This window comes from Pipistrellus kuhlii, unplaced genomic scaffold, assembly GCF_014108245.1.
Source record: "Pipistrellus kuhlii isolate mPipKuh1 unplaced genomic scaffold, mPipKuh1.p scaffold_m20_p_2, whole genome shotgun sequence".
In the NCBI taxonomy this organism is placed as follows: domain Eukaryota; kingdom Metazoa; phylum Chordata; class Mammalia; order Chiroptera; family Vespertilionidae; genus Pipistrellus; species Pipistrellus kuhlii.
The window spans coordinates 17091321-17107365 of NW_023425515.1; the positions used below are offsets into that span (position 1 = coordinate 17091321).

The window sequence follows — 16045 nt, forward strand, 5'->3', positions numbered from 1 at the left end:
TTTTAAAACGTTTTCTTCTATTAATAGCTGAGTAGCTCATATTAGGTCAGCCTTCCCACAGATAACAATGATAAATTTAGGACAAAATAATTATCCCAAAATACTGTATAGTGACCTAAACCAGGCATATATGGTGAAAATGTCAAAAATTGAGAGAAGGCATATTCCTAAGTGAAAACAAAAAAGCCAGTCTGTATCATAAGATTCCAACTAAATGACATTCTGGAAAAGGCAAAACAATGGAAATGGAAAAGGGATCAGTAATTGCCAGGGTTAGAGAGAAGGATGAATAGATAGATTGTGATGAAGTTCATAAAACTTTAGAAAGAAAGAACGCTGTAATTTTCCCTCAGACCTAAAAAGGATTTTTAGGGCAGTGAATATTTTGTATGATACTATAATGGTAGATACATGTCATTATACATTTGTCAATACCCATAGAATGTACAACAGCAAGAGTGAATATTGATGTAAACTGTGGATTTTGAGTGATAATAATGTGTCAATGCAGATTCATTGGTTATGAGAAATTTACCATTCTGGTATAGGATACTAATGGTAGATTATAGCCTCTATTTATGTGATTATGTCACTTTTAACAAAGGCACCAAATAATCCAATGGGAAAAGAAAGTCTATCACTAAATTGTGCTATAACAACTGAATACCCATATAGGAAAATATACCTTAATCCCTACATCACATAGTAGATAAAAATTAATTCAACATAAATCACATAATTAAGTATTAAAGCTAAAATTGTAAAATAAGAAACAGGAAAATGTCTTCATAAATTGATAGTAAATAAAAGTTATTTGGATAGGGCATAGAATTAAGAGCTACAGAAGAACAAAAATTGTTAAGTTAAACTTCATCAAAATTTAAAACTTCTGCTCATCAAAGATGCCATTAAGAAAATGAACGGATAAGTCACAGCCAGAGAAAATATTAAAAAACAACAACACTGGAGAGCATATGCAAAGCAAAATAAGCTAGTCAGAGAAAGATAAATATCACATTATCTCACTCATTTGTGGAATATAATGAACAACATAAACTGATGAACAAAAATAGATCCAGAGACAGAGAAGCATCGTTCAGACCATCAAACCTCAGAGAGAAGGTAGGGGAGGGTGGAGTAAGGGGGAAAGAGATCAACCAAAGAACTTGTATGCATACGTATAACCATAACCAATGAACACAGACACCAGTGCAGTTGAGAGCATGAGTGGGGGGGGGGGGGATGTACAATGGAGGGATAAGGACACATATGTAATACCTTAATCAATAAATTTAAAAATTATTTTTAAAAGGTGACAACAAACTGCTGTACAGGTTACATTAAAACAAGTCAGCCCTTGCCGGTATTACTCAGTGGTTAGAGCAGGCCCTAATATTGAAGGCTTGTGGTTTGGATTCCTAGTCAAGGGCTCATCCAGGACTCAGGAAGGGCAAATTTGGGAGGCAACAGATGATGTATCTCTCTCACATAGATGTTTTTCTCTCTCTCTCCCTCCTCTCTCCCTTCCATTCTCTCTAAAAATCAATGGAAAAAAATATTTTCAGGTGAGGATTAACAACATAAACACACACACACACACACACACACACACACACACACACACACAAAATCTATAAGTCAACAATAAAATGACAAAAAATCCAATTTAAAAATGGCTAAAAGATTTTATCAGGCACAAGGAAAGATATACAAATGGTCAATAAGAACATTAAAATGGACTCAATATTATCATTCATAAGGGAAATGCAGATGTCATCAGTACATACCCATCAAACTGAGTAAAAAGAAAAAGATTGACAATAAATATTGGTAAGGAAGGAAAGCAATGGAACTCTTACAAATTGATGAGAGTATAAAATGATATAACCACTTTGAAAAAATGTATGATGTGCTTTCTAAGACTACAGAGACTTCTGTCTGATAACTCTGAAATTTTTCATTTTGCCAGTTATACGCTCCAGAAAATGAAGGCATATGTCCACAAAAAATACTGAATATAAAAATATTCAACACCTTGATTCAGGCTTTATTTAAAATAGCCTTAAACTGGATAAACCCAGAATTAAATCAGAATAGGTTATCAAAACACACACACACACACACACACACACACACACACACACACAAAAAAAAAAAAAACAAAAAAAAACAAACACAAAAATAAAAAACCTGAGTTAAAAAATGAACTATAGATGCTACTTCATTGTTGTTTTGATTTGCATCTCTGGGATGATTAGTGACTTTGAGCATGTTTTCAGATGCCTCTTGGCCTTCTTTATGTCTTCTTTCCAAAAGTATCTATTTAGGTCCATTGCCCATTTTTTTTATTGGGTTGTTTATCTTCCTATTGTTAAGTTGTATGAGTTCCCTATAAATGTTGGAGATTAAACCCTTATCAGAGATAACATTGGTAAGTATGTTCTCCCATGCAGTGGGCTTTCTTGTTGTTTTGTTGATAGTTTATTTTGCTGTACAGAAGCTTTTTATTTTGATGTAGTCCCATTTGTTTATTTTCTCTTTAGGTTCCATTGCTTTGGCATATTTCTGAGATTTTGCTGCCTGTGGATTCATCTAATATTTTTATGGTGTCCCATCTTATGTTTAAGTCTTGTATCCATTTTGAGTTAATTTTTGTGTATGGTGTAAGTTGGTGGTCTATTTTCATTTTTTTTTGCATGTATCTATCCAATTTTCCAAACACCATTTATTAAAGAGACTGTTTTGACTCCATTGTGTGCTCTTGCCTCCTTTGTGTGCTCTTGCCTCCTATTAATTGGGCATAGGATTTGGGTCGATTTCTGGGTTCTCTATTCTATTCCATTGGTCTAGATGTATGTTCTTGTGCCAGTACCAGGCAGTTTTGAGAACAGTGGCTTTGTAATACAGCTTGATATCTGGTATTGAGATACCTCCTACTTTGTTCTTCTTTCTCAGGATTGCTGCAGCTATTCAGGGGCTTTTTTTAAAAATATATATATTTTATTGATTTTTTACAGAGAGGAAGAGAGAGGGATAGAGAGTTAGAAACATCGATGAGAGAGAATCATCAATCAGCTGCCTCTTGCACACCCCCTACTGGAGATGTGCCTGCAACCAATGTACATATCCTTGACCGGAATCGAACCCAGGACCTTTCAGTCCACAGTCCTACGCTCTATCCACTGAGCCAAACCGGTTTTGGCATGGGGCTTTTTTATTCCAGGTGAATTTCTGGAGAGTTTATTCTAGGTCTATGAAATATGTCATTGGTATTTTGATGGGGAGTGCATTGAATCTATAGATTGCTTTGGGTAGTATGGACATTTTAATTATGTTGATTCTACCAATCCATGAAAATAGTATGTTCTTCCATCTATTTATGTCTTCCTTTATCTCTTTTTTCAGTGTTCTGTAGTTTTCTGAGTACAGGTCTCTCACCTCCTTAGTTTAGTTTATTCCTAGGTATCTTAATTTTTTTGGTGCTGTGGTAAATGGGATTGTTTGTTGTTCTTTTTATTTATTATATTTTTTAATTTATCGGGGTGACATTGGCTAATGAAATTATATAGGTTTCAAGTGTACAGTTCTATGATACATCATCTGTATATTACATTGTGTGCCCACCAATGTTATCTATTTATCTTCACATTACTCACTCTATATTTGACCCCCTTTACCTTTCACTACCCTCATTCCCTTCCCTATGGGAACCACCACCTTGTTGTTTGGGCCTATGAGTTGTTGGGTTTTTTTGTTTTGTTTTGTTTTGTGGTGTTTTTGTTTTGTTTTTATTGTTCCATGGAAATTTTATTTTATTTTTTTCTTCTTCCCCCCTTAATAACCTCCCCCAGATCTCCCTTACCCCCCAGTACATGCCCTCACCTGCCTCCCCCAGTGTCTTGTATCTATTGGTTATGCTTATATGCATGCGTATAAGTCCTTCGGTTGTTTTTTTAATCTCTCTTTCTGTAAATTCACTATTGGTGTATAAAAATGCCATAGATTTCTTGGTATTAACTTTGTATCCAGCTATATTGCCAAATTCATTTATTAGGTCTAGTAGTTTTTTGATGGAGTCTTTAGGGTTTTCTATGTACAGTATCATGTCATCTGTGAATAATGACAGTTTTACACCTTCTTTTCCAATTTGGATACCTTTTTTTTTTCTTCTTCTTGTCTAATAGCACTTTCAGTACTATGACGAACAGGAGTGGTGAAAGTGGACATTCCTGTCTTGTTCCTGTTCTTAGGTGAAATGGTTTTAGTTTTTGCCCATTGAGTATAATGTTGGCTGTATGTTTGTCATATAAGGCTTTTATTATGTTGAAGTATGATCCCTCTATTACCACTTTGCTTAGGATTTTAATCAAGAAAGGGTATTGGATTTTGTCAAATGCTTTTTATGCATCAATTGATATGACTATGTGATTTTTATCTCTCAGTTTGCTTATGTAATGTATCACATTTATTAATTTACTGGTGTTATACATCAAGAAATCAACAAATGACAAGTGCTGGCGAAGATGCAGAGGAAAAGGAACCCTTGTGCACTGCTGGTAGGAATACAGACTGGTGTAACCACTGTGGAGAACAGTATGGAGTTTCCTCAAAAAAAACTAAAAATGGAACCACCATTTGACCCAGTGATCCCACTTCTAGGAATATATCCCAAGAAATTAGAAACACTAATTATAAAGGATATATACACCCCTATGTTCATAGCAGCACAATTTACAATAGCTAAAGTTTGGAAATAGCCTAAGTGCCCATCAGCAGATGAAAGGATTAAAAAACTGTGGTACATCTACACAATGAAGTACTCCACTGCTATAAAAAGGAAGGAACTTTTACCATTTGCAACAGCATGGATGGAACTGGAGAGCATTATTGCTAAGTGAAATAAGTCATTCAGAGAAAGATAACTATCACGTGATCTCACTCATTTGCAGAATATAATGAACAACATAAATTGATTAACAAAAACAGATCCAGAGACAGAGAAATATTGATCAGAGCATCAAACCTCATAGGAACTTAGGAGAGGGTGGGGGTAAAGGGGAGATCGCCCAAAGGACTTGTATGCATGCATATAAGCATAACCAATGGACACACCAGGGGAGTGAGGGCCTGAGCTGGGGGTGGGGGAGGGACAAGTGGAGATAAGAATGCATATGTAATACCTTAATAAAGAAAATTTTAAAAATGAACTATAGAATGAATTGCTGATAATACAGTTAGCTTTGATCAATCTAAAAAATACTGTACTTCCTGAAAATTAGCCTTACACAATAGCACATATTGTGTGATTCCATTTGTAGGCTGTTTTAGAATGGGCAAAACTATTTTACAGAGGGAGATAAATTAGAACATGAATTATCTTAGAGTGAAGGGTTGACTGGAAAAGGGGCACTGGGGCACTTTCTGCGATGATGGTATTGCTATTTGGTAGGGGTTTGGGTTACACAGTGGGTGCATTTATTAAAAACTTTACATTTGAGATTTGTGTATTTTGTAGGTAAATTATACTAAAAAAATAAGGAATTTATATATTGAGGGATAATTACTGATATGCATGCTGAATGAAGTATTTAGGAGTGAGTATACTAATGTCTCAATTTATATTGAAATACATAAAATATGATAGGATTGATGGGTAGCTATGTGAGAAAGCAAATATAGTAAAATGTTAATTGAAGAATCTACATGGTGTATATATTTTTGTTCACGTATAATTCTTCCCACTTTTCTGTATGTTTTAAAATTTTTATATAGTTTAATGTTAGAAAAAAATTTTTAACCATACAACTTCAGTTTCCTAATTTTGTTATATGTTATATGGCTTCAAGAAATGAGTTTGTATATGATCAATATCTTTTTAAATTTTTAAATTTTAATAATTAAATTCGGACAAATACAGAGGGTGGTCCTGAAACAGGGAAAGCACAAGGCAGGAACAATGACCGGAATAGGTTGGTCTGATGGAGATCATAAGTTCTGAACCCCAAATTGGGACACATGACTGACAAGCATGAAATTGCTTTAATGATGAAAATAGGATTGAATATTTGACACCAGATTGCCACAGGGATATGTGGTTTGCCGTGGGTGAGTTAATTCACCTCCCTTGAGTTTACTCTCTTAATCCCATGTAAGAAACATTGAAGCTCTTGTTAGTTTTGAAATCTTGCTGTACTTTTCCATGTGTTAGAATACATTTGACAAATGAATCTGCATTGCTGATTCTAATTCTTTTAATGTCATACTGAAAGTCATGTTGACACAAATAGTTGGTTTAGAGACAGACGGTTGTGCCCACTACCAGTCAGCCTGCTAGCCTAGGCGGCATCATCTGGCAGCGTGTGCCCCTCTGCAGTGTCATGCTGACTCGAGCATAGATGGTTAGAGTACAGTACATACAAGTTAGTCACAAGACACCATCTTTATTAAAAATACGCAGGAAGACTTTTCAGATCCGAAAAAAAATTACATTCTTTCTAAATCTCTATGTGTTAGTTTTTCTCACATAAATGTGTGCTCATTTTTAAGTTTTTAGAAGCATATAACTGTTCTTAAGAAAAATGTTTTTATGCAATAACTGGAATATGGTAGACCCCAATGGCTCCTGCCAATTTATTTCCCCAGTTTTCCATTATAAGCAAGAATTAAAAGTACAGAAGGTACCAGACCTAGGTCTGTCTTACATGCCACTTTGTCTTCCGGACAAATGTTTTCCCACACAAAGACATTTTGCTTCTCTCTCCTTGGACCATGTTCCTGACTGTACTCACCACCTCTTTTAAGATGTGCCCTGGTCTCTGTGCCCTGTTCCAGCACACTGCTTTACTTTTCCTATAGGTATTTCCTGGCCATATTAGCTGCTGCCGGGTCTGTCCCATTGATCTCTGCTTCTGGTCCTCACTGGCCCAAAGGGCTGCTGTTTTTGTTGTATTGGCCCCACAACCAATAAACCAATCCAACCTCCTTTGACCTCTAATCACATGTTACATCCATCATGTGGCCCAGAATGACCTAAGCAAGGAAAGGAATGCCAAATGAACTCTCTGGAAAGCAGGCTGTCCAGATTTTCACATATTCATCATTTCAATTAATGGTGGTTGTACAAATTTTGTAGTATTTTATCATTATTGTGTGTGTTTGTATATCTTCGTAGTGAGATTTAAGGCAGCATTGCTAAAAAGGCTGATGAAAGGATAGCTTGGTAATAAATTACCACTCTGAAGGATAGCATGCTCCATACATTTCTCAATGAAATTATATAGAGCTAGAGGCCAGATGCATGAAAGTTTGTGCAAGAGTAGGCCTTCCTTTCCCTGGCTGCCAGCACAGGCTTCCCTCTGGCATCTGGGATCCAGGCTGCTGTGCTCCAGCTGCTACCAGCAGGCACCTGGGTCCCAGCCTTTGCTCTGGCCCTGGCTTTATCCAGATGGACGTCTAGAATGACGCCTGGAAGGACGTTTGGTCTACTTAGCATATTACCCTTAATGCTGTGAAGGCCTATTTTTATTGCTTTAAGTAGATAGGAGAATGACAAATGATTGCCATGATGAAATTCTGGTCTCATTTTGAGGGGATAGAGTATTGTTAAAATATATTAACTAATACTTTATGTCCATAAATTCATTAGTTTTGGACATTGCATCTTTCTATTCCTTTCCACCCTTATTACTTTTCTCAAAATTTACTTTTTTTAAAAAAAAATTTTATTGTTGAAAGTATTACATATGTCTCTTTCCTCCCCCCTCCCCATTAATCCTCTCCAGCCTGCTCCCACCCTTCACCCCAGACTTACACCACCTAATTGTGTGTCCATGGGTTATGCATAAATACATACAGGGTCTTTGATTGATTATCTCCCAAGCCAGCCACCCTCCCTGACCTTCCCTCTGAGATTCTGCACTCTGTTCCATGCTTCCATGTCTCTGGGTCCTCTCTCTTCATCAGTTTATGCAATTTGTATAGATGTATGCTAGTTACTCTCCTAGAAATGCCATTCAGCCAGCTCATGCTAGCACATTTAAATTTACCTTTCTGAATCATGTTGCCAAGAAAACAATTTAATTTCAGTAAAACCCAGAACATTACACAGATATGTTACTCATTTATGTGAGTATTTAAAAAGCAGGCCAAATTGCCATTTAGTACAACTTTAAAGACAAAAAAAAAAAATCCCAAGCATCCTAAAAGGTATAATGCATAGTTTAGCAACACAATTCTTTTTCTTTTTCAGAATAACCATGAAAGCTTTGGGTTTGGTGTCATTATACTCTCAGGAAAGTCATCTTGGCTTTCAAATATTAATTTTCTAAAAGAAAATAGTCACTTTTTGGACATTATAATTCAGTGTTGTCTATTTGTAAACTCTGAATTTTCTTTACAGAAATAGAGATACTGAATAAAAGTCTGGCAGTGGCCCACAGAAATAAGGTATGCCTAGAAGAGGAAATGAAAAGCCTCAAGTTGCTGTCAGATGCAGCCATTCTGAGGTCTCAGCAGATTGAGACCGCTAAACAACAGGAAGTGAACCTGCAAACCAGATGCCATGACTTACAAAAAGATATCCTAGGTAAAAGATTTTTTGTGTATGTGGTTGGTAGCAACTGTCCATAATAAATGTCTAAATTTTTATTTCTCTTAAAATCACAATAAAATCATTTTTTATTACCTTGTGTTGCAAATATGCCTAATTATTAGTAACTATGCCAATGGCTGTCTTTGACCCATGTTCATTGTCATTCCTTCCTATTCTATTTAGAATGGCAAGGAAAGTGGAGATAGAAAGATGTTTTAAGACTTCAGGAAAACAAAGCAAATTTACTTTAATGTGAGATTATCACAGTGGATTGGTGGCTTAGCTCACTGAAGGAAAATACAACATATGCTTTTTACAAAGTGAATCCAAGTTTTCAGGCACTCCATTTTCCCAAATGAAAATATTAAAATTGTGTTTTGGGCACCTTGTTTCCCTCTACCTCAGAGGAATGGATATCTTGGCAATAAGGCTATGAAGTATGCATCTTTTCCTGAAGGCACTGTGGAATCACTGAGAATTGATAATTATGAGAATGATATAATAAAAGCAGTGTTTTAGCAAAGCTAAGCTATTAGCAATGAATAGAGGTGTTCCAAACATCAAGTGATTGGAACCAGATAATTAGAAAATGTCTTTATTGCTAACCCAGCCCCTAGACTAACCATAAGAACATTTTTAAGGACCTAATGTGTACTAGTCACCATGCTAGCACTGAATATAAGATAATTGTGTCAATTCTCACAGTGACCATGTAAAGCAAGTATAAGTACAATGTCTTACAGAAGAGAGAATCAAGGGCCAGAAATGTAATATGCCTGTCCACCCCTAGCTGGTAAATGGCAGGGAGTGAAAGCAAATCAACCCTTATGCTCATCTGCTTGGCCCTTGTTATGTTGAGGTGCATTATCTCCACAATAACTTTGATGAGAATTTTTTTTTATCATAAATGGATTTATATTGTGTCAAGTGCTTTTTTGCATTTATTGGGATGATCATATAATTTTTATTTTTATTTTATTAATGTGGTAGAGCACTTTGGTTAATCTAGGCATGTTGAACCATCCTTGCATTCAGGAACAAATCCCTGTTTGCTAGTATTTTATTGAGGATATTTTAATTGAGTTCATCAGTGATACTGGCCCATTCTTTTCTTTTCTTGTAGGATCCTTATCTGGTTGGTATCAGGGTAATGATGGCCTAGTAAAATGAGTTTGGAGAAATATAATCTTTATACCCTAAAACTTTAAACTTATGCTGAATACTATATTATCATGTGTTTTCTTATAAACACATTTTAAAGTTGTTCTAATAGTTTAAATACTATTTTACATTTATATTTTATTCCCATACCTGTTATTTTTAGAATTCACTTTTAAAGTATCTTTCTCTATTTTAAGCTATATAAGTATACCTTTTTTATGTCTTCCAGCCTCTGCCCCCAATAATGTGGTACTAATTGAAAGCTTTCTAGGCCAAGAATTAGAAGGCCATCGCCTACATACATTAGCCAGATAATTCTGACATGCCACTCATCCCTGATAAGTAATGGGTTCACACCTAGGCAACTGATTTGCTGAACTGTAATACACTGTATTTATAGTTCTTGAAGACCCCTTTAGGCTTTCTTTAATACACTGTAATTCTGGTACAATTGGTTCATTTCCAAAGTTAAATAAATGTTTGTTTTTTCATTTTAAATCAACCTTGAACAATTTCAACTTTGATTCAGGTAAATAGTCTTTATGATTACTAATTTTCTTCATAAAAAAGTTTTAATTTGGTTTTCCCCACACTTTCTCTTTATTTATTCTTTGAAATACAGACACTCAAAAATTTAAATACAAGTGATAACTCTGGTGCATATGGTTTAATACTACCCTGTTTCCCCGAAAATAAGACAATGTCTTATATTAATTTTTGCTCCCAAAGATTCGCTAGGTCTTATTTTCAGGGAATGTCTTATTTTTCCATGAAGAAGAATACGGTACACATTTATTGTTAAATGAAAATAAAGAAAATTTATTACCTGTATTTGGTACGGTAGTACAGTAGTTGTCAACACAAACCAGACAAACTGTGAATCCTACAGAATCAAGAATTTACTCATTTATTCAATGACAATCATGTCATCATCTTCTGGAACATCATCATAACAATTCAATTCCTGAATTTCCTGGTGAATTTCTTGTGACTCCATTTCTTTCGGAATCAGTGGACCAAATCTCTCATGTTTAGCCTAGGGGGGGGCTCATTTTGGGGGGGATGCCTTATATTTCACTCAGAAGGAAACCTGTAAGTAGGTCTTATTTTCGGAGGATGTCTTATTTTCGGGGAAACACGGTAGTTTAGGAGTAAATAATAGACTGTCAATAGCAGTCTAACTCTTAATGCCAAAATTTAATCTTTTTTCATAGGAAAGTAAACAAGAAATAAAATTTTAAAGACTAAGTTTACTTTTAAAGGTTTATTTACATAAGTTTTGTAATTTTATGTTTAGGTCACACTAATATAACCTCCAAAATGCACAATTTATCTCATTTGACAATATTCCGCTCAGAGGTCATTGTGACCCACAAATCAGTCCACTTAAATGGTTTCTTTCCACCTCATAGAATAAAGTGTCTTTTACTTTTGTCAGTAGTCACAAATATTGGGAGACAGAATTCAGATAAATTACTTCAGCATTAATTTTTGTCCAAAAACTTATTTGACCAACATTTAAATTTATTCCAAGTGGAAAAAAAGTCAATGTTTTTCCCACCAGTATGCTCTTTGGCATAATAAGTAATATGCAGATATTTTAATAACATTATTTTGCCTATAATATTTTTCATCTTTATTGAATTTTTAAAAATAGCTTTAATGATAAATAATTTAAATATCATAAAATTCACCCATTTTAAGTATATGATTCAATGATTTTAGTATATTTATAGTTATATAACCATCATCATGATGTAATTTTAGAGCATTTCTGTAACCTAACAACAAAACTCACTGTCATTAACAGTTGCTCTGTTGCCTATCTGCCCCCTGCCACCCAATCTTTAATCTACTTTCAGTCTCTACAGAGTTGCCTATTCTGGACATTTCATATAGTAAGAACCATACAATATGTGTTCTTCTGTGCCTAGCTTCTTTGACTTAGTATAAAGTTCCTGAGGTTCATCCATGTTTTGCATGCATGAGTACTATATTCCTTAGTTAATAGCTTCTTTATTAAAGTGTGTGGGGGGGAATCAGAATGAGTAATGTTCAGTAGGAAAAATAATTGATCAAGGAAACAAAAACTTCTGCTTTCTGGCCCTGTTTATGCCTTTTACAGCCCCTTTGGACAACTTACTAATTTCTTTGACTCAGTTACATCATTGGTAAATGGAAATATGATAGCTTTCCCTGCCTACCTTAGAGCAATAGGAGAATTAACAAGATAAAATATAGGTACCCCTAAATAAGTATAGAAATATTATACTGGCCGAAACCAGTTTGGCTCAGTGGTAGAGCGTCAGTCTGTGGACTGAAGGGTCCCAGGTTCGATTCCGGTCAGGGGCATGTATGTAGGTTGCAGGCACATCCCCGGTAGGGGGTGTGCAAGAGGCAGCTGGTTGATGTTTCTCTCTCATTGACATTTCTAGCTCTCTATCTCTCTCCCTTCCTCTCTGTAAAAAAATCAATAAAATATATTTTTAAAAAATATATTATACTGCATATTCCTGGTGCAAACCAAATTATAATAATTAGGATTAAAGTTTCGGAATTTCCTTAAATGCTTCTGTAATAACAAAGGAAAATCATACATTTTATTATTTTTTTGATTTTACTGATTTCGGAGAGGAAGAGAGAGGAAGAGAGAGAAACATCAATATTGAGAGAAAATCATTGATTGGCTGCCTCCTGCACGCTCCCGACGGGATGGAACCCGCAACCTGGGCTTGTGCTCATACCGAGAATGTAATTGCGACCTTACCACTGCTGTGGAGGTGGGAGAGGCTCCTGGCATTGCAGCTGCACTCGCCAGCTGAGTCTGGCTTCTGGCTGAGCTGTGCTCCCACTGTGGGAGCACACTGACCACCAGGGGGCAGCTCCTGCATTGAGTGTCTGCACCCTGGTGGTCAGTGCATGTCATACCAACTGGTTGTTCTGACACTTGGTTGATTTGCATATTACCCTTTTATTATATAGGATGTGGCTATTTGAAAATGTGAATACTTTTATTTTTTAATTTATTTTTTAATTTTTTATTAAGATATTATTTATGTACATATCTTATCATTGCCTGCCCCCCACTCCCATAGATCTAAACTTCTCTATCTTCTATTTATTTATTTACTTTATTAATATCCCTAAGTCTTTTTCTTTTTTATCACATAAATATTTTCGGCTAATATTAAGTTCATTATAAGTCACTGTCTCTTTCTACTTAATTAACTTTATGTTCTCCATATACATTACTAGTATTTTTTAGTCTTGAATAATAGAGTTTTATAATCTCTACCCCCATTTTCTCTATCATGAGATCTATTATGAAATATATATAGGTGAATTTATTTGTACAAATTTGTCAGAAAACAAAGAACTATTCTAAAGTATTCAGAAATTTCTAAATCCACAAGGATTGTTTCTATGAGATGGAAAAAGTATGTTAATTTTGTCACTTGAGAAGAGTGGTTAAATGATGTATCGAGGGTAAAAGAATAGATTGATTCCTATCTTATTCATAATTTGCAATATTTTATAAGCCCATATAAATTACAGTTATATTCATGTTGTAGTGGGTTGGTTTAATGTTCAGAATTAAAAAAAAAAAAAGTGGAGGTTTAGAAGCCTTTTTTTTTTTGGACGTGAAGTAAATTCTTGAACCTTAATATTAGAGTATAATTTATTTCCAAATTTTAAGAACCTGATTATCTCCTTAGCTTGATTTAATTCACTTTCCCACTCTCTTCTTTTCACACAAACCAAGCTAATAATTTTCTGGTTTTCATATAACTACATCTGGACTGAATTGCAACTTTGTAGCTGCACATACATTCACACCTGTTCTAGCATCTGATTTATAAAAATCACCAAATGATATTTCAGTCTCTTCTGGCATTATGCAGAAAAAGTTAATGTATTTCAAGTACACTTGTTTCAAAATAGATGTGAATTAAACCTCTGAAATATAAACTCTAAAATGAAATGCATTTTCCAAATGGCTATATCACCATCTGAGCTTTGTAAAATGTTGGCTGAAGTTGCAATGTGTTAATTTGCAATTGATATAGTTGAATACTCATTAAAGAACTTTCTTGTATTATTGGCATATATTCTTATATCTGCAAAGTTTTCCTCTGCTCCTTTAAAAATATAATTTTTTTAAAGGGCTAACCTCTTCAATTTGTGGTACAGTAATCTAAATGCAGTATATTACGTTCACTCACATCAATTATATCTAATCAGAAATTTCAGCCACCTAATTAACTATTTCAGCCACATAATTAACTAACCAACTGACTAAATAAAATCATTTTAAAATAATGGAAAATAAAACAGGTTTAAGTTTAAAATAGGTATTGGTTTGTTATCTAACACATAATTCATCATTGATGGAGGCAAAATGAGGTATTTGATTATAATTTCCCTAAGAACAAAGGAATCTATCATTGATATTTATATGCTGAATCTAATTAGCATGGACCCTATCTATAACAGAATAGGTAGGTACTCCATAGGTGTCTTACTGGAATAAAATAACATATTTATAATATAGTTGAAGTGTAATGCCAAAATACATCATATTAGTATTATCAATGAAAATTGCACAACTCTTTATGTTCCATGCAATTTAATCCTAGGTTAAATGTTTAGTTTAACCACAATTTTAAACATTTATTTGCTGGGATTTGTCACTTAATATCTATAAAATTGCACTCATTCTTTCAACAGTTATTTTTTTTGGCACCTTCCATGTCTCAAACACTATGAATATAACCAAGTTCCTACTCAAATGGAATTTACATTCTAGTTAGTTTACACTGTGAAAATTAAATGAGTATAATGCACTTAGAATATAGTATCTAGCACATAGTAGGTGCCCAACACTTATTAGCTATGATGATGATGATGGGAGACACCTGTTTATAAATACTATTCAAAGCTATGAGACTAGATGATATCAGTCAAGGAGAAAATGCAAGTAGGAAAGGTGCTTAGGGCTGAACTGTTGATGCTTCCCAACATTTAGAACGAGAATCATCCATTTAGACTGAGAAGCAATAGCCAAGGAGGGAACAAGAGAGTGTAGTGTAATGTATCAAAGAGGAAGTAGACTGTGTGCCAAATTAAATGTTGAAATTGCCAACAGAGAAAGAAGCTCATTCGTAACCTTAAGAAGACTGATTTCTGTGGAGGAACGAAGAAGAAAGCTCCATTGGAGTGGATAGAAAAGAGACTGTGGAAAAGGCAAATATAAAAAGGGGAAACATGAATTTCTAAAAAGTATAGAATGAGATGATCAGCTTCAATAGTAAGCAGAAAAATGCAATTAAGCCAATAATGAGACACTATTTTGTACCCTATGGGTTGGTAAAAATACTTAAGTAGCTCTTTCTAGTAAGTGCTGGGGAAGCAGGAACCTCCACCCATTGGGGTGGAGGGATAGGGTTATCTCTGTCATTCAGTGTTATTTAATTATGTGTATGCCTGTGACCTCAGGCGTTTGCTCTGAGGTCAGACTGCAGAAAAACTCCCCTCTAAGTACACAAGAGGATGAGTAAAAGGCTTTATAGCAGGATCATTTGTGGTGACACAGAGTTGCAATCAACCTAGGTTTGTGACTGGAGGTGTAGATCAGTAAAATGTGGTATGTGCACATAATTTAATGTAGGTGCACATGATTAAATGTCAGAAAGAAATGAATTATATCTAATGCATAGCTATATGGATGAATCTCAAAAAACATAATGTGTAGTGAAAAAAAAGCAAGAATTAAAATGAGATTTATTTGTGCAGGTTTTTTTTTTTAACTTCTGTAAAAGATACTATTTGTTCACACATAAGAAGCATCTTAGAAGGAATACTTAAATCCATAAAGGTGGGTGCCCTCTAGAATGGATTATTCCCAAATGCAAATGAACATGTCCCAATATTTTAAAACAGAAACAAAACGCTTTTTTTTTTTTTTTGCCATATCCCTCTCTTGCTACAATTGATTCCCTCTGCACCTTATTCACAGAATCAAATGAGCTGCCTTTCACTACAGTTGCAAGCTTACTCCTCACCTCCCCCCACCCACCCAAGTTCTGCCCCTTGATTTCTTTTGTATCTTGGACACACAGCACTGATTTATTAGACTCGGTGCAGAACATGTTGTCATCCTTGACCAGTGCAAGCAAGACCCCACTCTCAATAATGTATCTGTACAATATGTCAAACACAGAAAAATACAGAGAATACGATAACAAATGTGTGTGATATCATCTACATTTAACTAGTTTTAACATTTTGCCATAA

At 34.8% G+C, this 16045-nt stretch overlaps 1 protein-coding gene across 2 annotated transcripts in view; it reads left to right on the forward strand.

Annotated features, from left to right (window-relative positions):
* Positions 1–16045, forward strand: part of LEKR1 (leucine, glutamate and lysine rich 1) — a 122727-nt gene that overhangs the window by 56563 nt on the left and 50119 nt on the right. For both annotated transcript variants that reach the window (XM_045583628.1, XM_045583629.1), the window contains one exon: positions 8399–8584. In XM_045583628.1, the coding sequence (XP_045439584.1) occupies positions 8399–8584 (186 nt within the window). The remainder of the gene's footprint in view (positions 1–8398; positions 8585–16045) is intronic.